The sequence below is a fragment of the Echeneis naucrates genome, chromosome 4, assembly GCF_900963305.1.
Source record: "Echeneis naucrates chromosome 4, fEcheNa1.1, whole genome shotgun sequence".
In the NCBI taxonomy this organism is placed as follows: Eukaryota; Metazoa; Chordata; class Actinopteri; order Carangiformes; family Echeneidae; genus Echeneis; species Echeneis naucrates.
The window spans coordinates 4,180,793-4,205,207 of NC_042514.1; the positions used below are offsets into that span (position 1 = coordinate 4,180,793).

The window sequence follows — 24,415 nt, forward strand, 5'->3', positions numbered from 1 at the left end:
AAAGCCAATCCCAGGAAAGAAACAGATCCAAGTGTATATTTCTACTTTTCCTGGCCTGTTTGTGGCACTCAGTTCCCAAGGTCCGTTTATTTCACCTGAAAATCATAGCCTTTAAAACAGGTCTCAAATATATAAACTATAATTTTTAAAAAGAGCTACATAATTAGTGTCTTTGAGGTAAGCTTTTAAGGTTGCAGGATGATGTACGGTGTGAGTGTTTTAATACTTTTCAAGATTGGCGCTAGTAAAGGTTTATCAAAATTTGGCCCCACAGGCGTTGTTTATGGGATCAGTTTAATGACGGTTTTGGGATTTGGTCAAAGAAAAAATATAGAATATGACCAGACTTGGCACATCTGAGATCATGACAATAACAGAGGACGTACAGCTGTGGCTTTTTCGTCCTTTCCTCCCGAGTCTGAGGTGGAGGGCTGGTATTCTCTGAGTATTCTCCGTCGCTCCTCCTTCCCCTCCACTTCTCTGGCTTCTCCTTGATTGCTCCTGGTCGGCGTTGCAGGCTTGTTGTCCCGGCCTCACCTAGGCCATTTCTATCAGGCCCTGGGTCAGTGGGCTGCAGGGAGAGTGTAGATGGACGAACAGGGCCGGACACTGGAGAAGTTTTTGCCTCCTTCTTCACCCCTTTCCAGGCTACAAAGGTATACTGGTCCAGCTCTTTGCTGTCTGAACGCTCGTTCAGCTTAGAAGTTTCCTGGCTTTTGCTATTCGGTGGAGATGTTTGGTCCGTGCTGATGGCTGGGCTCAAGGAAGAGGAGGCAGCTCGGTCAGTCTCCCTCTGGTTGTGCTCAAGCCCTCTTCGTCTCCTCTGTTCCCTCTTCTCCTGACTCCTGGACGACTGGCCCTTGTTAGTAGCTGGGAGTCGTACTCTGTTTTCAGCATTGGAAAATGCGGAGGTAGTGCTGAAAGCCTCTTTATCTGACACTTGATCTGGAGTTGTGGGTTTCAGTGCGTTGGAAGTGACCCCATCAGAGGGCAGACCAGGGTCTGAATCTGACTGTCCTAGTGTTTGCGTCTCCAAATCCTCTGCATTCTTATCTGGCTGAGGTCCAGCCTCATCCAGAGTACCGTTGGTTTCCAAATTCAAGTCATCATCCTCCTCTTCTAGCTCTTCCTCCTTGTCCGGTTCATCCTCCTCTGTATGTGAGCTTGATTTAACCTCCCCATCTTCCTCCCCAAGAGAGGCATTGCAATCCAGCATCTCCTCTGTCACCAGCTCTATATCAGAATCCTCTCTTGTTTTAGGCTCTCTTGTGAGTCTTTTCTCTTCTTCTCTCTTTTTCTGGGCCTCCTGTTCTATCCGGGCTGCCTCTTCTTCTTCTGCTCTCTTTCTTGCTTCCTCCTCCTCTTTTCTTCTCACTTCTTCTTCCAGCCTCCTCAATTCCTCCTCCTCTGCTTTTCTCCTCACCTCTTCCTCCTCTTCCTTCCTCCTCCTTTCCTCTTCTTCAGCCCTCTGTTTCACCTCACGCAAAGAGTGACACCTGTAAAACATGAAATATAACAATGAACCACATCTTTAAAAATGTTCTTAGAGTATTACATGTTCATTAGAAGAGTAGCAAATCTGTTGTAGACCATATGGTTTATTTTATGTTATTATACTAAACAAAATACACACAATCAGGAAGTCTCACTGAATGCCTGTGCTGTTACCTCCTGCGTGCAGAGTGGCCTCTGACAAGGGCTTGTATTCTGGTTACTCCCTGTCTTTGGCGCTGGTACTCTAATCTCTGTCTGTGCCCTCTCCACACAGACTGAATCAAAGTGGCTGCTCGTCGCCTTTGCTCCTCTTTGCAGTATCTACGCCATGAATGCTTAGAGAGAGGAGAGTGTGAGGATTATATTTGAATTCTCTCCTTGATGAAAATAAAAAAATAAAAACTCAAAATGAGCATATTGAGCCTAAAAACACAAAAAATGCTGCAAGGTGGATACCTGGATCAAAATGGCTGCCTTTCTCATGTCCAGGAACTCCGTCCTCTGCAGACGAGCTCTGGCCCACCGCTGAAGGAAGATGATCTTACGCATCACATCTTTGTGCAGCGTGTCCTGCAGCTGTTGACGCTCCAGCTCCTTCAAGAATACCTGAGAAAGCACAACCAAGTGTACAGAAACAGATGCCAACAAGACAAAGGGCTTATAGGATGAAACGAAAGCATAATGTGTACAGTACCTTAGTTTTGCCGATCTGAAACGTTTTGGGGTCCAGGCCCATCTTCTTCTCAAGCAATTCTGAAATATCCTCTTTACAGGCAGTGGCACTCTTTGGCAGCAAAACTCCAAACTGCTGGATAAACTCCTGTAGGGGAAAGAAAACACGGGCCACATACTGAAGAAATGAACGGACTAGAACAGGTCAGGAAAGGACATATGTGGCGGTGTTGATTAATCACAGTAATATTTTAAATACAATAATCATCAACAATTTGCTAAACATCCCAATAAACTGGGTGTGATGGCAGCAGCTCCAACCAACTCAGCCTTAACCTATAATATGACGTGTTGTTTTCACGTGTGTTTGTAGTATTGCACCATCAAAATATTGCATTCCTGTGCAGGTGTGGCATTATGAGTACTGCCATCGCCTCGTGTGGGGTTTTTCCAAAGAGGAGTAACTGTGTGGTACCTGGAATGTGTACTTGGCTCCATAGCCTGACCTCCTGATACGAACAGTTTCCAGCATTCCTGTGTATCGCAGCTGCTGAACCACCAAAGGCTCATCCAGATACATCTCCTTCTGCTCATAGATCAGGACAGAAGAAGCATATTTGGTAATACTTTTACAATTTAAATGCCAACACCAAACAGCAATGTTAATTGATTTTTGTGACATTTTTCATGCTTCAGATTTTGTATGGACTTTTAAATCAAGTTAAGACAGCAACTGGAAATGAAATTTTTACTTCAGCCTTTAATGAGAGGATAGTTAATGACAAAAAACATGACCCAAATCTTACCTTCTCAGCATTGGAGCGGATACAGCGAATGAAGAAAGGCTCAGCTTTGTTCAGAGTCTCTAAGAGCTTGGTCAGTGAAGTCTGAAGGAGACAAAGGGGTTGACTGAATTATCAGAACTGCTGCCAGAAGGTGTGTTCAATGTTAAAAATGACCAGATTTTTACTTGGAACTGGGCACTGATGCTTGGGGGTTTCTTCTTCTTGCGCAGGTGGAGTAGAGATTTGGTGGTGCGATCTTGTAGCGTCATACTCACGATGAACTTCAGAGACCGAGAGTCCAGCAAACTCTGCATGACAGCAACACAGCAGATTAATCTACTACTAATCTAATGCTACTAACAAAATTATACAACATCATAAAAATCTGCTGTATTTTCCTTATCAGACTTTCGGAACTAGTCTCAGGTTTGTAGGTCATTACGTAATTCAGGGTTACCTTGGGAATGACCTGCTTCTGTTTGGTGTTCTTGTTTTTTCTGTGGAGAGAGAGAGAAAAAAAGATTTGGAGTGAGTTAGAGGGGGTGTTAAAAGCTCAGGTAGGAGGATGGAACGAAGCATGTGGATGGAAGGTGAGAAGCTGGGTTAGTAACAACTGTATGACCTCTTCATGCGCTGTCAGTCAGTGATGCATCGAGCAGTTGCACCTGGAAGACGGAGGTGAATTACAAGTGGAGGTGAGAAATGAATGACTGACAGGGAAAGGATAATGAAGAAGGGGAGGAGGAGGGAAGTTGGCGCAGGAGATGGGAAATAAACTCTAAACTCTAATTTGAGCAGAGACTCAACACGCAGACAGACATGCTCTCTGGTTTTCCTCAAAAATGTATGTCCATATTTGATACGCTGCTGTGTCAGACTACAGAAGTCATGGTACATTGTAACATGCTGCGAGGCCACTGGGACATGTTTTCATACGATGCTCCAAAAGACCTCACATGCCAGTACAGTACTGATAATGCTCATGCAGCAAATTAATGTATTCAAGGCGTTACGGCTGTAGCCTCTGTGAAAAAGTAGTAGTATGCAAAAAGAGAGCTGTTGTCTGCTGATGGAGCAGGAGTGCATTTGATGTGAAGATCACTAGGTGTTATCGAACCATTTAGAGAAGTGACTAAATGTTGTGGTTTAATGGAACCCTAACACAACACCTATCTAAGGGTTGCTGATGCTGCTTTTATGAAAGCATCTAATTTATTAGGAGCATGTTCTGCCTGAGCCCACAAGACTGGACTGACGTGGAGCAGAGCTGACGCCAGATCTGTCTGCAGACTCACTGGAGGACGTGTCGGGGGAAGCGGAGGCGACCCCAGGACTGCAGCAGTTTGCGAGGGTCCTCACCATCCAGCTGCAATTTCTTTATGGAGCTGATGATCTCTGCATGCATGTCTCTGATCACACCACAAACAAACACCCAGTGTGGAGAGGGAAGGAGAGGGAAGGAGAGGGAAGGAGGGACGGGAACATTAGGAGAACACATGGAAAAACCCACAAAAGCAGGGAGGGAAATGAAAACAAAAAAAAACAACAACCCCCCAAAACAAACATACCCAAAAAGAGGGGAATGATAGAACACCACGGTTCAGACACCTTAGAGGAAAACACACCAATGCAGTTAACAAAAAGAGAATACACACTGCAGGATAGTTGGGGGTCTGCTATCAAGAGAAACTTTTGCTTTCGCTCTCTACTCATCTGTGAAAACTAACCAAATGTATTCTCGTGGAAACCACATAACACTCGAGACCACCCAACCATGCTGCCATATCCTTTTTAAAAATAGAAGAAGCACGCACACAAAAGAGACATGGGGGTGGGGGTGGGGGGGGGGGGTTGTATTTACACCATTATCCCTGCCACTGTGGTAGTTAACATGCAGAGCTGAGTTGACGTTTGGTGTGGTCGGCCATCTGTGTCCATGCTGCGGCTGTTACTGGCTGTGTGACTGTAAGTTGTTATTTGTGAAATTTCAGGGCACACTGTCCTTTAACTGGAGCTGGGGTTACACTGGACACAGAGTCCATTGAGGTTAATACGGAGACTTTTCATCCCTTGGGGCTTTTCCATGCAATGGTTTTCTATACTTACCATGAATGACCATGAAAACAGAGGAGGCGAGGCAGTGAAGGAATGGGCCACAGACACAGTGAAGGAGTCACACTGAATTTCATTTCTACGTCTCGCTTATTTCAGATCTGGAGGGGACTGGATTGTTCAACAATATGCTTAGAGGGTCAACAACCAGTGTCAGTCTTTAAAAAAAAACAAAAAAAACAACACAACCCAGCGATTCCACAACTGAAATCAGAAGAGTAGAAAGTCAAGTTCAGAGGGCCCATTGATCAAAAAATATTATCCATGGTTTTCTTCCCTTCTGAGAAAGCTCTCCCTAATGTCTGTCTATTTGACTAGGGGTCATTATAGGTGTATAAAAACATTTGTGTTTCCAGCCATCCACAATTCGTGTGAGTGAGCTGGGTGGCTAATCATAGTAGGCCAACACAAACACCTTCCTGTGCTCTTTACTGAGAATAATAAATGTGAGAAAGGAGAGAGATTATCACAGCTACAGAAAAAAAAAAAGGAGATTACAGTGAGGTTGAGCAATATTTAAGTACTATACTAACCCCCTTTAAGGAAAGATTCAATTAGTAAATAAAGATCCAGATTTTATTATAGATGGAGGCAATCTTGGAGAATGGAGGAAACCAGTATTTTTTATTTTTATTTTTACTCAACACAAAGCACATTTTCCTTCCTGCTTGGCCTCATGTCTTCATTCTGCTCTCCTGTCCACCCAAATTCACTTACTTCTTACTCTCATAGCTAGCAAAGATGTCTTCAAAGGCCTCTAGAGGGCGCTCCTCTGAGTGATCAAAGCAGAAATCGAGCATAGAAGCTCGTCTGTGGAGGGGAGAGGAGAGAACCACACACACTAGGGTCACCAAAGGGTGGAGAGGATATGGGTGACTGAGATGAGGTGAAGGAGGATTTGTCTGTCAGGGTGATGTCAAAAGATATCTTTTTTGTGGATTCAGGTCAAATGAGGTACACCTTTGTAATTCAGATGAACTGTTAACAGGAAGCACGTCTGACTTTGTCCTTCCTCATCTCATCCAGCACCAGAAAATGAATGAGGAGGCCCATAGTTTGTCAACCACTTTTCCTTCATTATTAACGTGCACCATCAAACTGAAGATATGCTGCTGTGTGGTTTATGTGTGGAAAAAGAGAGCGCGACACTATTTAAAATAACCTTTGTGAAAGTGGACAGTAATAATGTTATTCAAGACAAATTCAACAGGACCAACTCCACGTCTGCTCCACGTCCACGCCCAGAAGAACCTAGCAGACCTAACAGTTAGAAAACCAACCCAAACACAGGAGAGATCAATCAGACAACCTTCACACTATCTTTTTAACATTACTTACTTATACATTCTTTCAATTGGGGCATTGGACCGTTGAAGCTCTCCAAGAGGAGTTCTGGATATTGGACGGACAACACCTGGAGAATACACACCCAAAATTCACAATTAATGTACTATCCATCATATGCAGGCCTTCAAGCAGCATTAACAAAACATGAATCAAAGACGAATGAGTTTTTGCTGTTTACACTGTTGAGCCCCATTAACAGTCTCTAGAATATCTTTATTCCACGAGGCTGCATCTGGAAGAACAAAAATAGTCTGGTGGTTTGAGAATTGTAAAGAAAATCGGGAAAATCCTCATGTTTGGACCTGATATTCTTCTATGCAATGGCCTGAGAAGTTAATTACAGAGGAGAAATCTGGCAGTAGTCAGAAACTTTAAGTATACAGTTCGGGCTGAGGATGCAGCTGTGATGTGACATTTATTTTTCAGACAGCGCTTAAGTAGCAAATTCCCAAACTTATTTTTCACATGACCAGACATCTGCGATACCTCAAACCTTTTATATTTAACCCACAATCCTTGGGGGGAAAAAAAGCACACAACTTTTTGGATTATTTTATCCAGAAATGGCTGACAGTGATCCGTGGAGGATGTACCTGAAGTTTTGGTGGCCCAGGAGCGCCCAGCCTCATTGAAGGCAGCAATGCCTCTGATGGTGGCACGCAAGATGCCCCATCGAAACATGGCCACAGGGTCCATGCCGATGAGCTGCCGCACATATGCACGATCGCTGCTCCGCAACAAAGCCACAATGTCAGGACGCATGTGGTCTGTATTCTTCTCCCGGAAATCCTGTTGAGGTCAAAGATATCAAGAGTGTTACGAATGTTCTAGTTGGTTTTATTTAAGTGCATTTTCAAACCCAATAACTTATTTGTCTTTCATTTATTTTCATGTTATGGAAATAGATCTTATGTTACTTCTGTCTTATTTGTCCATCTTACCTTGATCTGATATTTGACTTTCCCAGCAAAGTGGCGAATAACGAAGGCAGGCTCCATGACTGGTGTGGGGACAAAGTATTTGTTACCCTGGTGTTGCTGCTTGAATTTGGCTAATAATGTCTCATCAGTGGCGTGGGGGAAACTAAAGCACAGGCACAGAGAGGGAAAGAGAATACAGATAAATGGACAGCTTCAAATAGACCAAAATAAACTCATAGGAATATGTGTCAACGACAGATAAATGGAACAGAGTCTTACTTGCTCTCCTCATCCAGCAGGTACAGTAGACCGGTGGGCTTCTTGCTGATGAGATGGATACAGCCCACATTGTCTGTGTAGTCGATGTTGTGCCAGGTGATTCCCTCTGCCTGATACTCCTCCTGTATGAGGCAGGATGATAAAGACAAGAAATGTAATCTTTTAACATGAACTAATTCACCACAAAGAATGTTATAGATGTAATTGTTTTTCATCTTCTGCTTGTTTTCTGTTTTCATCAAGTCCTACTTTCTAAATAACTTGATATGACAGTTAATTTAACATTGACTCCCATTCCTGAAAACAAAAGAATATTGATAAGACAAAACAAGGAGGGAACTGCTCACCTGTTCCAACTTGAAAATGTGATGGTTGAAGTAATACTGCAGCTGCTCATTTGCATAATTGATGCAGAACTGCTCAAAGCTGTTTGTCACAAAGTCCTCAAAGCCAAATATGTCCAGGACGCCAATGGACAAGCACTGAAAAACAGAACCGTGAACACCAGTGAGTTGCATGGAGCAGGAAAGGGGAATACATGATCATTGTCAATTTGTAATGTTGACATGTTTACGTCATGGATCAGTTTTTGTGCATTTTCTGTGGCTGTGAGGAGAGTGCTAATGTCTCACCGGGACAGATTCCTCCATGTCTTTTTTGTTTAGCAGTGCATGGTTGATGCGGAGGACGATCCAGTCAAACAAGGCACTGTACAGAGACTTGGCCATGGAATCTCTGGCTGTGATAGCCTGATGGGAAAGAAAGGGACAAAAACATCAATCAAGCACATGTATGATGGAAAAAAACCCACAAAACAAACTAACATACTAAGCCACAAATATATTGGCATTAATAATATGTTGTGTTTTTGGGATGTCTTGCCTACCTCTGACTGACTGTAAGGGAGTATCAGCTTGTCATTGACTGTCACTGTTTTCCTCTTTGTCAGTGCCTCAACCAGCAACTCCTCTTTAACCTGAACGGGACACCAACAGTCACACACAGCTCAAAGACCAGATGAAGAAGAAGACAGACACAATCATGTTACCTTTAGCAGGTCAGAGAGTGTAGCTAAGATCTCTGGTGGTCCCACATCCAAACCCTCATCTCTACCCGTCGACTTCCTCCTGTAGGTCACGTTGCCCAGATACAGGATGGCTGAGAGGACAGAAAAGATCCTGCAACACAACAAGTCGAGTCATAAAAATAACAAAGTAGCAGCAGCAGCACACTCACATGACTTAAATGTTAATGTTCACACTGAACAAAAGCACTGTGTCATCACTGTGTCTCTAATAAATGTAAAAAAACAAAACAAAACACAAAAAACAAAAAACGCTGTTCTGTATTTTTGGTAATGTGATTCAATGCTCTGAAAAAAAAAAAAAAAAAATACAGGACTGAGTGGAAAAATGGTTTGGCATAGGGTTTTACTTCGCAATGTCTGGAAGAAGATTACACCCGGTTACACACACACAGCATTATGTGTTTGTTGAAGTTTGCGTACTGTTTCTTGGTGGCTGGAAGGAAGCCAACCATCTCCATTGCTTGCTGCAATCTCTCAAAGTCATGGCGCAGGTCTTCCTCGTCTTCTATCTTAAAATTTTGCTACAAGGAAATACAGGGTGTTAGCAGGGCGTCTATGAAGATGACAAAATGAAAAGAAAAGCACAAAACGGCAAAAAAATGACCAGGTGATAAAGAGGTGAATAAAGCAGAGGGTTTGGCTCGAGAGGAATTTAAACGAAGACAGGAGTTCACACGTGTGCAGTTGTGTTATTCAGAGGCTGCACAGATGAATACCAGGCCAACTAGAACAACAGGTTAAAATGCATTCAAAGCGTAGAACAGGGGGATTAATATCAATGAGTGTAAACATTGTTTTTTTTTTTTTTGTTTAAATGGATTGTACCTGCTTGAGGTAGAAGTACTCTTCAGGAGGCAGCAACCGAAACTCCTTCCTCTCCTCCTCTGAAGCTCCCAACAGCAGGTAGTAAAACACATGGTAGTTTCTGGAAAAACAACAAACAACATTTACATGTGAGATCCAGTGGCAAAAACCTAAGAGGATTAATTAATTCACATGTGCAAATCATTGTTTCTTTGTTTTATTGCCTGGCGAGCAGTTGTCAGTGGGAATGAGCTATGACTAAGGCCATAAATAAGAAAAAGTGTGAGTGATAAACAAAGAGTCAACGCATTGTAAAAAAGATATTAGGAAAAAGGTCTTGAGTCTGGAGCTCAGGGATCTGAATATCAGTGTTCCATTTGTTATCAGTGGCAGGTTGGTAGACAGGCGCTGGAGCACAAGTGCAATGAGTTTATGCACTTATTTCTAAGGAAAAGTGACATGACGCAGTCGACTCACTCCAAGACTAAACAGGAAGGGCACTCTGTCAATAGCATGTCGATTGGATATTAAAAATATACTGGTAATCGCCTGAAGGAGGCAGGATTATGAAATAGAAGCTGACAACATATGGTTTTGAAAATGTGGAAGGAAACTACTAATTAAGCATCAGCTGAGTGGGCTGCACAAGGTTTGGTTTTAAGGACCGATTCCCATTAGAGATTTACCTTACCTGCGAAGTGGAAGGATAGAAAATGGCTTGTGTAGTTTAAATAAAGCTTTCTATTTCATCAATGGTTAGCCTACACACAAAAAAAGCTGTTTTCAGGTGTTTCATTGTAGCAATGTAAACTAGTGGTCATTGAAATCTGTCAAGTCTCTTCCTTTGACTCATTCATCAGTCACCTCCATCACAGGGCAAATAAAAACATGGAGGAGGATTTGGTCACTTCCCTAACACCCTGACTGACTCAAATATAAAAGCACATCTGAAAAAGGGAGGAAAAAAAGAAAAGACTTTTTTGCATCTTAGTCACACAATAAGCATCTGACTGCATCTAGTTGGCAGTGAATATCATTGTGAGTAACAGAAATTTTGGTGACATGACAGAAGAGGGAGTGACAACGTGGCAACTGCTGCAGGAAAGTCATTTTTTTTTTTCTTTGGGTCATCTGTTTGTGTAGCGATGGTTAATTTTTAACTCATACAAATTGGAATCACTGGCTGCCTCAATAAAACTGGACTAACCCAAACTATTTCAGTATGATCTATCACTGCTACATTCAAAGTGGAGCTAGTGATGATGATTTAGAGATATATTAAAATATCTCAGTCTACAAGGTCTGAATATGTCCGTACGTGGGTGTTTAAGTATTCATGAAAATGTTAAATCTTCAGTTGAACGTATCCAATCGGTACAGGCACCAGAGAGAAACTCCTCCTCCTCACCTCTCGTTCTTCTCTCTGGAGACCAGGCGAGACTTCTCCAGGAGGTACTTCTCCACCACAGCTCTAAAAAAAGGCAGAGGAAGATGGGTGGGTGATTGCAGGTGGTGTGAATAGGACAAGAAAATAGAGGAAGGAGAATAACTACGACAGTGAATCACTTTACACAGAATTCACTCAGCTCTGTCCTGAGTGTGTGTGTATATTTTCAGGTCATATGGGAAAGTAGGTTTATAATAAAAATGAAGGGAGGAGCTGGAGGGCAAAGGAGGGCAGATGGCCAGAGCAACTAAAAAGTGAAGAAAGCACACAGATAATTTGACTGTCAGTTGGGTTAGGGATAGACCAGCACACATGCAGCATAGCAACACACACACAAAACACAAGCCAGACAACCCTGGGATTTATTTATTTTATTCTATTGTATGATTTGGAAGCACTAGAAGGCTACTGCAGGGAGAGAGTTTTGCTTTCAGACCACTGCAGTCATGAGATATGCTGCTTGCACTGGTAGTTACCCACTACAGCAGGCCAAGGCCATAACCCTGTCTAGATCAGATGTTATAAGTCAGAGTTGTTTTTTCTGTAGCCAGGCGAAAACAACACTGACGCCAATCTTCATGATACACTAAAAATAAAGATGTGCTGTGAGAAACATCACAGTGCTCAGCTGCTACAGCTGATGACTACATTATTGACATATCATCTACTGTAAAGGTACACTAACTTCACACTTCTCTTTTTCTTAAAATATTCTTTATTAAAAAAATTTAAAAACATTTGGGCTTTACATACAAATGCTAAAGATTATTTCCCATAAACAAAGAAATTTAAAGATATATATTTTCAATATGAAGCTTGTTTCATATTGACATCATGATTTGAGTTGCACAATCATAATGCTGTTGGTACCTATTGCAATATGTGATATATATAATTTTCACAGGAAATACAAAAAAATTAAATAAAATAAAAAAATGACTGTTTTTTTATTGCACAGTTGATTATTATTTGATCAATTCTGCAGCTCTAAACATGAAATATACATATTGGGGATTTGAGAGTGCAATCTGAAGACAGTGTGAAAGGCCAACTCTCACATGAGCAGATCCGACAACAGCTCACATTTACAGGAGCTTTGACCTTTTTTCAACAAACTCCAGACTGGCATTTAGCTTATAGAGTATATCAGACAACTTATTTGAAAGAAGTAAGTCTCATTACACACACGTGTGTGAGCTTTCAGGCATCTGTCATTCACACACCACCGTGTATTTCCACCTCCACTAAAGCGGGTGTTGCTTTTCAAGGTCGGGCTCCATCTTGTTTAGATCCCAGTAAGGGAGAATTAGTTTCACTCATATTAAGAGACTGTGCATGTGTGTGCGTGTGTGTGTGTGTGTACAAGAGAGAGTGTGAAAGCAGAGCCTAACGGCTGCCTTCCCCCTTTGTTAATCTCTTCTATTGACTGTCTGAATGGCTGCCACTGGAGATAGAGAGATAGACAGGCTGCCTTTGTTAGGTCTACAGAGCAGGGCTGTGATGGTCCTCGACTGATGTCAAACAGAATGATGCACTACCACCTGAAATGACAGTAAACTATGTGAGGTGTTATCGTTTTTAGCATTTTCTTGTGTGGGTGAGGTTGGTTTACAGAACAAAAAAAAACCCAATGCATCTAAAATCAACTCTCACTTTTTTGATTACCAGCCCTTCTCAGGAAACAGAATTCAATAGAGCATGATGAAACCTGGTGCCATGAGGGGATAATCAGGTTGAGGAGTCACACTTATTGTGGACTTTCACAGCTGTCATCACAGGCATTGACTTGTTCAAATGTAATTTTCTTTCTAGTATGACACTTTTGCATTTCACAAATATGAAAGGGAACTCGCCCTATTAGTCCTTTGTCGGAATAATCTGTTGACTATCCTCTGCAGCCTTCAGTCTTACCTATGTTACAGTTTTAGCATAGCATGTTGTCTTTATTTAAGACACAGCGTTTCACAGCTGTTCCGCTCTCCTCATGAAGAAATGAGGAAGTGGTACAGCTGACCAGACTTTGATGCAGTCCAAAACCAGAGACTGAGCACAGAGAAACAGGAAGGACATGCTAGTGGTCGAAAGTTTTAAGTCTCTACACACACACACACACAATGCACAAGAGGAGGAACCATATGATCAACCATAAAAAGAGCAAAGAGGAAGATATTTTGGCTTTAGAACCATAGAAGTCCCTGATGACAAGGATCAGGAAGTGGATGCAGAACAGAAAATTCCTCATTAAATTACCCTGTATGGTGAGGCTTGATTAAGCATACCCTGAAAAGGGTTAAACACACAAACATTCATGCAAAAGGTGTTAATTACTCACCCTCTGACCACACCACTCTCCAAGTAATTAACCTGGATGAATTTGCCAAAGCGGCTGGAGTTGTTGTTGTGGGCCGTCTTAGCATTCCCAAAGGCCTGGCAAAGATAACAGAACACAGAGACATAGCGTTAAGTCAGAACATACATTGGATTACCATTTATTTATCTTTCTTGAGTATATCATTCTGACATTTTGCTGTTTTTCTTCTCTTCAAATCCCCCCATTTATTTAATAAAACCAGTGACTTTTCCAGATGACTATCATAATCACCACTGCCGTGTTTCTTGTTAATATAAATTCATTTATCAAATTAATAAGTCAGGTAATTATGATGAAAAAGCCTAAATTAGACTGAGATGAAACACAGACAAGAAGAGAGACAGGAAGAGCTGTTTATGATTCCAGACGATCACATCAGGCTTGTTTTAAGCCTTGCTCAATGTTGACGTTTTAAAGCCAAATTGCTAACAGTTTCAGACCTTATATGGATGTACTAGTTAATGCACCTCTAAGTCAGCACATCTTTCAGCACTACTGAAGTCAACAACAACAATCGTAAGGGCAACAGAGAAACAGGAGAGATCAAGGGTTAAATCTTATTTTTAAACAGCAGAGGAGACCACAGAAGGGGTGGGGATGTGAATGTATGTATATGCATGGTTGTGTGTTTATGCATGTTGCTGGTTGGAGGGGGGGGGCAAGCATCTGCAGAGGACTCGTTTCCTCTGGTACTCTGCACTCATTCTCTTCCCATTCATCTCTTTCTTCCTTTTCCCCCTTTTAGATCTTTTTCCTTCTCACTCTCCTCTTCACTAGCTAAAAAAGAGGGAATGCGCAGAGGTCAGAGATGATAAATGAGGTTGGGGCAGCCGCTCTGTGGAGCAGAGTCAGACCAGAAAGAGAAAGGACCAGGGTTTCTTTCCAGGCCCCAGGCTAAAGCTAACCCAGCCAGGAGCCCAGCCGCCAGCCTGAGGGGCCCTGTTTGTTGCACTGACTCTGTAATAGAATAGCTCTCCTTTTTTCCCTTCATGATGCACATGCTCACATGGTTACAGATAGACAGATACACACACAGACACTCAACAAAAGGCCACTGCAGGGGTAGCTGACTCAGTGCATGTTAAATAGGAACCACATTGTAGCTTCCAAAGCTTGCTGGGTAAATTTGATATAATGGTGCTGAGGATTATTACACACACACACACACACACACACACACACCTAGAGGGTCTGATTGAGATTTCTTAGGAAGAACTGTTGCCCTACTTTTATTTCCGCTGCTCTTACTGAGCTCTCCAGGATTAGTTCTTTACCTCTTTCCTTGTTTTCTTTGCTTTACCCATTTGCACCAGTATAACATGGGACTGGGCTTTATTTTTAAATGCACTAAAATCATCCATGGGGGAAGTAAAAAGCATTTTTTAATGTTTTAGACATTTAGGTTTTTCTTATTGATGATCAGAATAATCCATCTTCATCTGCTAACTTGGTCTTGCTTAGACAAAGTTCCTGACTATGCTCTGCCTCTTTTACACACACACGCACGCACCACATTATGCACATACATACATAATAAAGAGTTGCCTGCGTTTTAAGGTCACAAAGTATGAGTTTTTTCTGTCACAGGTTAGAAGGCCAGTTAAGTGTGTTTTAAGGCTGATGAGTGCTCACTGCTGCCCACTGTGCCCAGTACTGCTGTGATTACCCCAACTCTGCAAACATTGCAGCCAAGAGCACAAAACCCTGGGAAATCTCTGCAAAGTCCAGGCAGCTGCACCACAGAGGGAATGCTAAACATGTCACAGCATCATTCGTATTCAAACATGCCTATTACCAAGCAATCTAATTGGCTGGAACGCTCAGCAGGTATGAGGAAGTGGAGCAACAGCTTGCCAAACCGTGTCCATGGAAAACCGTGATCTAATGTGCATTCTTAGGAGCTCCAAAGGAGTTTATGAAAGAAAAAGGAGAGAGAAATAGTGGGAGAAGGGGCAAAGAACAGAAAGAAGGTCATTTATAAATCTGTGTGTGCGTATGCAGAGCTGCAGAGACATACATCTAGCGGCATTCTCATGATGTCTGACGCTGTCTCAGCCAGTTTATTTCTGTGGTGAACTGGCCCTACTGGCAGCCCACTCCCCTGCACATCTCCTCCTCATTAGCCAGACCAAGCAGAGTGAACTCTCACATCTCCATTTAGCCCCCACCCCCCAACACACACACTTCTCCTTACAAACCAGAACTAGGGGAGTGTCTCTGGAAGAGTGCAGTTTATGGGCTGTTCGTCTCAACAAGAAAGTGGGGCAGAGAGGAGAAAGTATAAATTACAGACTTTAAAAAGAAATTAAATGCTAGGCCAAGTGTAAACTTGCACAAACATGAAGAAACAAATATATGTGGAAGGAAATGGTCTGACATTACACAGAGGATTAGACGCCCATGAAAACATCACCCTTCCCCTACACTCTCTGTAGCCCACTCCTCCACCCCCATTTTGCTTTTTACTTCTTCTTTCTTTTCTTCTTGCCTAATTTCAACATTTTAAATTGCTGTAAAAATTAACAGAAGGGAGAAAACCCTTTTTCCAATTAGTAAAATCCTATAGTTGCTGCTTGGGTACTAGCTCTTATTGCTATAAAATGGAGGCACTACTGCATCCTTCAAAGTCTAGCTGCTGAAAAGGGCTTCAGTTAAATGTTTCCACAGGAGCTGCCAAGGGTCTGACACCGACACCTCACAACAGCATGGATACGCTCACAAAAGGACTCTCAATAGTCCAACTGCCACAAAAACAGTTCCCACATTCACAGAGGACAACGGCAGGCGCTCAAGCAAAAACTCAGCAAACCTCTGAGTGCACATGCTCCTATATTCAACAGCGTACACTTAATTCCCCATAACTACATCAGTCATGTTCTTTAAGTCTAACTTAAAATTGTTCTACTCTTCAATAACAGGTTAAACTGGAGAACCTAGTATTAGGCTACTGAGCTATGTAAGAACTGGTAACTGTAAAATTGAGGCAAAACCCCACTGGCACTTTGTGACAAAGTAATGACTGTTGTCCTGTTTATGAAAAATGCTTTGGTGGGATCATATGATCTTGGCAGTGATCGATTGTAATCACCTCCTTATACAGATCCTCCTCTATGCTTGGCCTTGCCTCAAGCTGCCATTATATCCCATCAACTGTACTTAAATCCATGGAGCTTAACTCAACTGAAATGTTAACAAAGAATTGATTCTTTGGAGGTACAATAATGGTGTCAATAGTGCTCAGACGGGCTGGTGCTACAATTCAATAATGGTGCATGCTCCATTAATGTGGTTGTACTGAATCACTTGAATTTACTGCAAGAAGGTCAGAAGCAAGTATTAATAAGGTTTGTATTCATTGCCTTCAACCAAATAATATGGCAGTACTGTTTCGCAGGAAATTACCTGCAGTCCATTGGAAGACTGACAAATGACATAATAAAAACTAATTTTTGCTTATTTTTTCAATTCTATTTCTCTGTCACACATCATTGTTACTATACCAGCTGCTAACAACAGTTGTTGTCTGCAGTCTTAAAACATTCCCACATTGACATATAGAAGACAAATTATCACAAGCCAATTGTAGGACAGTAAATTTTGTATGAAAATGATTTTCAGTTATCACAAGACAACTACATTGGAGTAAGTCAACTGCTGTGGAAACAAACTTGTATTGCATAAAAACATTGTGGAAATAAAGTGGTGGCAGAGTTGGTAGGGAGGGAAAAAAGCTGTAATTGCTTCCGTATGTAAGATTTGATTCTAACAGATGATTGCTATTATTAGAAAATGCTGGAAAACTGAGAGGACAACTTCCTGCACCAGCATTACAATACAGAAATAAGTATGTACATGTTACAAAAAATGCCTTAGCATCATTGTACTGGCATCAAAGTTAATGTTTTTGTGTAACATTTTGTTAAACCCCCATGTGCCTGTTAGATAGAGATAATGCCAAGGACATGACGCATGCAAAGGCAAAATAAAAAAAATAAATAAATAAATGAAAACAACTGAATAGTTAGGATTAAGTTTTGCTCTTCTTGTAGCCTGGTATTTTACCATATTGGAGTCATTTCAAGCAGCTCCACCCATGTCTACATGGGTACCACATCAAACTCCAGCTTGTGGTGTGCCCTCAGTACTGTGAATAGGCCTGGAAGTGGCCTACAGCATGCTGCTACAAGTAAGCTGTATGTGGTCTGGTGAGGAAATGCATGTACAACTCTTCAATATGGCTCTGTGTAATGTGATTACAGTAAGCACTGTGTGTGTGTGTGCGTGTGTATGTGTGTGTGTGTCAGCCAGATACATCTGACAAGTGCATCATTTAGAGGCAGCAACTAAATAATGCCATCTTTACCCAGACTAGCACACAAAGCCAGCTGGCCTGACCAAATATAGTTGGGGAATAAAGAGGTGCAACCCATAACTAAGAGATGGACAATGGATCAGTAAAAAGAATGGCCAACTCCTCTGCAACTTCCTGAACAACAATACAATTCTTTGGTCTATCCACCCCCTTAAAGGCTCTGGGTTAGAGGCAGCGAGAACTACTGCTGCTACTTCCTGTGTCGTAGCTGCTTCCTGTTAAAGAGGGTTCCGGATGATAGGAGCTTCCTGTCTGAAGCTGCGAGACAGAGTGGCATGAAGGAAACTGGGAACTTAGCAGCAGTTTAACAACAATTTGTAACAACTTGCAGGCCATACGTAATCAACGTGTCTCATCATTTATTTATTTTTTTTTTAATTTCATAGTCAGTAACAACAGTAACCGGAGGAGAGAGTTAAAAAAAATAGACTTGCATTGCAACATTGCAACATTTTAGCATGAGCAAGGTTTGGTCAGAACTGTCCAGACAAAACTGTTTCCTTTTTGTAAGAATTAGCTCAGACTACTTTGGATAACTAAATAAAGCTTTTATTCCAAGTAAATTATTTGGATTGGTACTTTCAGATAATGAAGAGGCAAAAACACAAAAACAATGAGTATAATCTCAGTATTTTCATCTTTTGTGTGGCTGCTAAATTTTTTAAACTTAACAAAATTAGATTTCATCCAATGTATTTATGTTTTTACAAATGCAATATAAAATTGCAGTCAGACCACTCAGGTCCTCTGCAGACTCCTCCCCAGACTTAAACAGTTGCTTTCAAAATTTCCAGGTTATGATTTCATCGTTTTCTCTCTCCTCTTTACCGGAGCAATTACAAAGCTGTAACATTGTCCACATTTTAGTTTTAAAAGCATGAATGAAACTCTGCATGGATCATAAAACCAAGTACATTTTAAACCCATTGTTTAAATACAATCAAGGAAATGTCTTTCAGTTTTATTTGAAATAGACTTTGTTGAGAAAAATTCAATTCACATTTCCCCTCTATTGACATACAACTCCTGATATTTTTCTTGCTACGTGCCAGGGAAGCCTGGCATAAAGAAACAGAGGCACCAGACGAGCCATGTAACAGAGGATCAACCAGTTGGACCAGTTTACAAATGAAAGTTTAAAACAAGTAATTTAGAGCTGGCGATCCTTTCTGTATGCAGAGACCCAATTTTTTCAAATGACAGGAAGGTAATAAGAAGAAATCTTACCAACAAAGGGAAAGAATCATAGAATAGAACAGAATAGGACACAAGCTTTTTCAAAATGGTTTCAGGTTGGGGTCATTCAATCTGCCAGCACCACAGCCCACAGCCAGCACCACAAACAATGATCTCATCTCCTCAAAATGTGACCCGGGCCTAGAGACCTCCCCTATAGCTTGAAGACACGCACACACACACACACACACGCTTTGCTTTTTCCACTACTGTAACCTGATCATCTTCCAGAAGAATCAAATTAGAATCAAATAAAACCTCTCTGTCAGAGCGAAATTCCGCCATTTGAGTAAACCTGCCTCAAAATAGACTTTTTGGAGACACTCCATATATAAAACCTCAGCTGAAAGTTGTCAGGCAGGAACCACCATAAGAATGCTATTTGTGTGAAGAGAAACTGTGGGGAACATAATTTCAGAGAGTTATTGCTTCCTCTATAAAGCGACTTTTGTCAGCCATCTTAGGAGTGTGCTGCAAAAGCTGCTGGGTGTTGTCAAAAAGAGTCTCTTCACGTAACTAACTAGGACGGCGTTTTACAATATCATAATGTGGAAAAAACATTACAAGCTTCAGCCTCCAGTAATGCTGAAGCTTTTCCAAATAATTGATGAGACTATATTGCTTCATGGGGAGAGGTCAAGCAGTTCATCATCCGGGGTGATTGACAAACTGGTCACATATGGGATCCTATCTCCACTTCCTCCACTGACCAGGCCAGCAGAGACCAGACCCGTCGTCCTGTCTGCTCTGCAACCACAGGTCTGGACTGGACTAACACGCACACTGCATTCTGGGAGTGAACAGAAGAGTGTCAGCGTGACTGCCAAGAGGGACCAGAACTCTGCTGATGGAGGGGAAAATCTCTCCATCACCTCCTCCTTCTTCCCTCCATCAGCCATCTGGAACCAAAGGCTCTGACGGACTGACACACATCATGAGACCGACATGGTTATCCACGTTCATCTTAACAGGAGCAGAACTTCTGAGTGATGGTTCCAGTACAGTCAGAGGGTGTGGAGCTGATAGGGATGTGACAGATGAATGAATGCACCATGGCTGAAACTTACTGTCGTTCCCACCCTGTGTTCTTGCCATTGATAACTGAGCCAATAGCTGGTGGCCAATTCCCACCCAATTTCGTTTTTCATGTTTTTCTGTTTCCAAGTATCGTGTGCACTGAACTTTGAAAGATCAGGGGATTTTCTCTTTTCAGCTCAGTTTTGTACTTTGAATAAACCACATTCCTTGTAGGGCTTTTCTGGCTAAACGCTCTATTTTTAGCCACACAACTGCAAAATCAAACTGAAAAATATGTAGATTTACTTCTTGATCAGCCTGAGAGTCGTTAGTTCCCAAATCCAAGGAAGGTCAAAACAGAATCTGCGTACAAGTTTCTGCTTTTTGTCTTCTGCAGAAGCAAAGGTGAAACTCAATTTGACATTTCCTGTGCAGAACTTCATTTAATTTCAAGTAAATCTATATATCTGTGCTCATAAATGTACATCCAGATAAGATTGCTCACAGGAAGCGCTCTAAAACACCACATGGCCTGGGGTCAAACACTTCTATGCCACCCAGAACACCACAGACAAAAACATTATGCGTAATTTGGCGGACCACAGTGTTGCAGATGCGCATTATTAAGTTGAATTAAACTTTCAATCAGACCTACATACACAAAAAACAAAAAAACAACACTGATATGAGAGTTATAACTGCTGAAAATTATTTCACAATAATAACCCTGCGAGAGGTCTCACCTGAGGTAAATTCTTGCATATGTGGAAGTAGAGGAGACCCCGTTTCTTATTACAGGGATAAAAAAAATAAACAAAACCAACTCAACTCTGTTCTTTTCCACGTAGCTCAAGGATTTAACTTGAGAAGAAACAATACTGTGTAATAATGCAGCCATTTTTTGTTAAACAATCTAAAAGCTAACAGATGTCTACTTGTCTGCTCATATTTAGATACGTTGCCTTTGTCACTAAACAGAGAGCTGTAGTTTGCAATGAGGCCTAGCTATTTAACTGTCTACAGCTTAAAGACTGCCTTACAGACAGACAGACTCACTCAGTTAATCACTCTACTACTCACTCAATCAGTACTTTTCACAATTTACTGGCATTTGTCTGATTAGCACAACCTTTTCTTTCTGTCATCATTCAGACAATTGTTCACCCTGGTTAGTCAGACTACTAAACAAAGTAAAGAGTCTGTGTGACTCAGGTGAACAGACTGTTGGTCAGTGTGTCTGTCAGTCTGCAAAATGTGATACGCCTTACACAAATATTCTGAACTGCTTTAAGAGGAAAATTATGGAATGGGAGAGGGGGAATCAGTTCTCCTTCTTTACTCCTTTACTGATTTCCCCACTAGCTATCTGTAGCTTACACTGACTTTTCGGTTTCACTATGGCAGTGATACAAATTATTCTGTCCTATTAATGGTTGCAGACAGCAAGTCAGTACAAGCATGCAATTTCTCAGGAGGAAGCAGGAAGAGAAGCACAGTCACCTGACCGAAACAGCAGCAAAGAAATACCAGAAGCAAGAACAGCGCCAAATAAAACTTAAATTGTTCATAGTTTCATGGTCAAAAACTCCAAATACCCCTGAAAATAGTGTTAAGCAATCCATTAGTGTAAACGGGAGACATAATAAGCGCTTACATTGCAAATACACAATCAGAAACATCAGTGTTTGCTCAAACGTATGTAGAGATAGAGAACTAAGACATGGCCTCATCTTTTGTGGATTCCCACAGTATTTTCAAAAGGCAAGAGGCCACATAAAAGGGTAAATGGTGCAACTTCTCATCCTCTTTTTCATTTCTTCTTTCTGAACAAAACCATAGTCTTTGTATTATATTCTTTTACACTGACCAGACTACCTTATGTCCACATCACTTTAGTCCATGTATGAAAGCACAATTGAGTCACAGGCTGGGAATACATTTGCTCAGCAGTGAATGTGATGCGATACTCTCATATGATGCTTACAATTACTGTCCCCTGTAATAATCTCAAAATATAACCCTCTTATTTTGCATCCTCTGCCTGTGTTTGTGTATGTGTGCATGCTTTTGCATTCCATGGCAACATAAACAGCTGTTGAATCATTTTTTAAGGAAGCCCTGTCTGTCATTGGATAGGCCAAACCCGTCTAAATCAAAATTGCAGTGCATTGAGATAAGATCAAAATGCATTGCAGGGAAGACTTAAGCCACTGCATGAAAGACACTAGGCACAAATAGTAATAACCTGTCATCAGTGTTATTGGAAGAATTCCTTATGACTCATCAGAAAAAGAGGTAAAATGCTCAGAGCTGATGGGAAACTACCAGAGTCACCTGTTTCCCCTCACATAATCTAGCTTTCATTCAGATGAAAGCACCAGCTTTTCTCTTCACCAATTAACATATTCCTTAAACCAGGTCAGAGCACTCGGCTTCAAACCAGAGTGAGTAACAATTACAACAGTAACACTGCCTGTATATGCTTTCCTGCTGACTTGATAGAAACTGTTCATGTCTGTTTAGTCTACAGAAATACCTGCTGCTGCTACCTGGTGAAATACCTCAAAATGGGATGATTGTCAACCCAGCGACTGTAGCAGCTTGGAACTTTCCAACACTACTGTTAGATAATAAGCATCTTACCTCCAGGACTGGTCCTGCCCCCAGTATGGTCCTCTCGACTCCGCTGGCATAGCCCTTCTGGCTGAGCGCTGTCAGACAGTGGATCAAAAAGTTGGTGCTTTGGGTCTTGCCTGAACCGCTTTCCCCAGAGATGACAATGCACTGGTTTACCCTCTTCCTGAGCATGGCATAGTAGGCTACATCTGCGATTGCAAAAATATGAGGCTCCAGTTTGCCCAGCTGGTGGTTCTCATACATCTTGACATACTTAGGGTTGTAGATGGGCAGGAACTTGAAGGGGTTAATGGCGATGAGGATGCTGCCTGCATACGTGTAGATCTTATTCTTGTGAAAGCGTGTGCGCAGGTTATTTAATATCCTATCCTCATTGAGGATGGGGAGGTTGCAGAGGTCTGCAAAATCATCCTGTGGAGGTGGAAGGAAGCCCCTGGCAGCTAGTCGCTGTACCTCCTGCTCCTTGAGAACAGATGGAAGGTGGACATAATGGATAGACCCATCATGGTTCCTCTCCTGGATCCGGGAGGAAAATAAAATAAGATGTGAAACAATTTGCAACACAGTCTTTCTGAGAGAGTTAAAATATTCTAGGACAAGCTCATTTTACACTGAGCTCCTGTTATATATCCTGTTAAAACTTATTCCCTTTTTTCATTTGTGTGTAAGATGTTATGTAGGGCCATTAAGTATTTTTTGTTTGGCAGTGGAAATTGCAAAAAAAGAGGAAGAGAGGGAAGGAAAAAGCAGTACGCAATAGTCAGAGTTAGAGGACATTTCTAAGTGGTCCACCATGTGTAACAATGAGTGAACTGAGTGCTGTTGCCTCTACCTGTAGTAAGAAGTAAAAGCCAAGACTCTGAGGGTGTTGCTCCTGGGCTTTTCGAGGCCACAGTAGAAACCTCTGCACTGGAAGGTCACCAGCCTCCAGCACCCACTCTTCCCCACCAGATTCCTTCACCTCCGCCAGCACATACAAGCGGCCAGGGTCCAGCCCCAGTGCCGTGGCAGCATCCGAGATTACAGAGGCAGCTGTTGCATCCTTCTGCACTCTGAAACGTAGATAAAGGCAATTAATAAGTTTGACGAATACTTCTTAATGTTAACACTTTTCATTGTTGATGCTGCTGTAACACTCTGTAGCAGGAACATCTTTGAAGACTCACCTAAGGTTGCAGCAGGTGGAGGGCAGGGCAGCCAGCCGGGGGTAGATCTGCAGCAGGTATGAGCGGCCATCATTATCGTTAGGGTTAGCTGGTCCACCTCCTCCCCCTCCTTCTCCCCCAGCATTCGTTGCCACAGTGGCAGCGCCATCTCTGACACTCATCCTGAGCCAGGGGGATTGGCCTCAGCATGCCGTACCCACTGTTTCCCTCTCACCACACAGCACCTGAAAATGTCCATCAATCAATGTTCATCAATCTGATCAATTTGAATATTGACACTGGACCATGATAAAAGGGAACTACAACTCAGTTTATTGTTATAGTATCTGGGATGCAAAGATTGTTTATCAGGACCAGATAACTGATAATTGTTGGCATAGTTGGCCAACAATTATCAGTTATCTGGTCCTAGTAAACACTCAGCACTGGTTTATTAGCAGTGGAAAAGAAGGCAGTCTAGATAGTGAACAGTGTCCAATATAAAGCACAAGAGCTCTCTAAAGGCCTAAACAAGGTGTCTTTAGGTAAGATAAGATATTTCTGTATTCGTCCCACAGTGGGGAAATTTACATTATTACAGCAGCATCAGTAAAAAGAAGAAATAGAATTAGACAATAGATAATGTAAACAATATAAACAAGTATTATAGATAATATAAAAAAGCTCTGA

The 24,415-nt window shown here is 41.8% G+C and overlaps 1 protein-coding gene across 3 annotated transcripts in view; it reads right to left on the reverse strand.

Moving 5' to 3' along the window:
• myo9b (myosin IXB) overlaps window positions 1-24,415 on the reverse strand; it is a 51,054-nt gene that overhangs the window by 8,984 nt on the left and 17,655 nt on the right. For 2 of the 3 annotated variants that reach the window (XM_029499367.1, XM_029499364.1), the window contains exons 2-26: window positions 23,747-23,970; window positions 23,413-23,632; window positions 22,587-23,096; window positions 13,280-13,374; window positions 10,909-10,971; window positions 9,522-9,621; window positions 9,117-9,217; window positions 8,658-8,787; window positions 8,496-8,585; window positions 8,242-8,358; window positions 7,957-8,091; window positions 7,610-7,731; window positions 7,352-7,493; window positions 7,004-7,199; window positions 6,402-6,477; window positions 5,781-5,873; window positions 4,247-4,360; window positions 3,409-3,448; window positions 3,137-3,259; window positions 2,973-3,053; window positions 2,642-2,752; window positions 2,189-2,314; window positions 1,951-2,100; window positions 1,669-1,829; window positions 387-1,496 (exon numbers count right to left, since the gene is read on the reverse strand). In XM_029499367.1, coding sequence (XP_029355227.1) covers window positions 387-1,496; window positions 1,669-1,829; window positions 1,951-2,100; window positions 2,189-2,314; window positions 2,642-2,752; window positions 2,973-3,053; window positions 3,137-3,259; window positions 3,409-3,448; window positions 4,247-4,360; window positions 5,781-5,873; window positions 6,402-6,477; window positions 7,004-7,199; window positions 7,352-7,493; window positions 7,610-7,731; window positions 7,957-8,091; window positions 8,242-8,358; window positions 8,496-8,585; window positions 8,658-8,787; window positions 9,117-9,217; window positions 9,522-9,621; window positions 10,909-10,971; window positions 13,280-13,374; window positions 22,587-23,096; window positions 23,413-23,632; window positions 23,747-23,907 — 4,367 coding nt within the window. In that variant the 5' untranslated portion in view covers window positions 23,908-23,970. The remainder of the gene's footprint in view (window positions 1-386; window positions 1,497-1,668; window positions 1,830-1,950; window positions 2,101-2,188; window positions 2,315-2,641; window positions 2,753-2,972; window positions 3,054-3,136; window positions 3,260-3,408; window positions 3,449-4,246; window positions 4,361-5,780; window positions 5,874-6,401; window positions 6,478-7,003; window positions 7,200-7,351; window positions 7,494-7,609; window positions 7,732-7,956; window positions 8,092-8,241; window positions 8,359-8,495; window positions 8,586-8,657; window positions 8,788-9,116; window positions 9,218-9,521; window positions 9,622-10,908; window positions 10,972-13,279; window positions 13,375-22,586; window positions 23,097-23,412; window positions 23,633-23,746; window positions 23,971-24,415) is intronic. The other variant, XM_029499366.1, reaches the window with a different exon arrangement.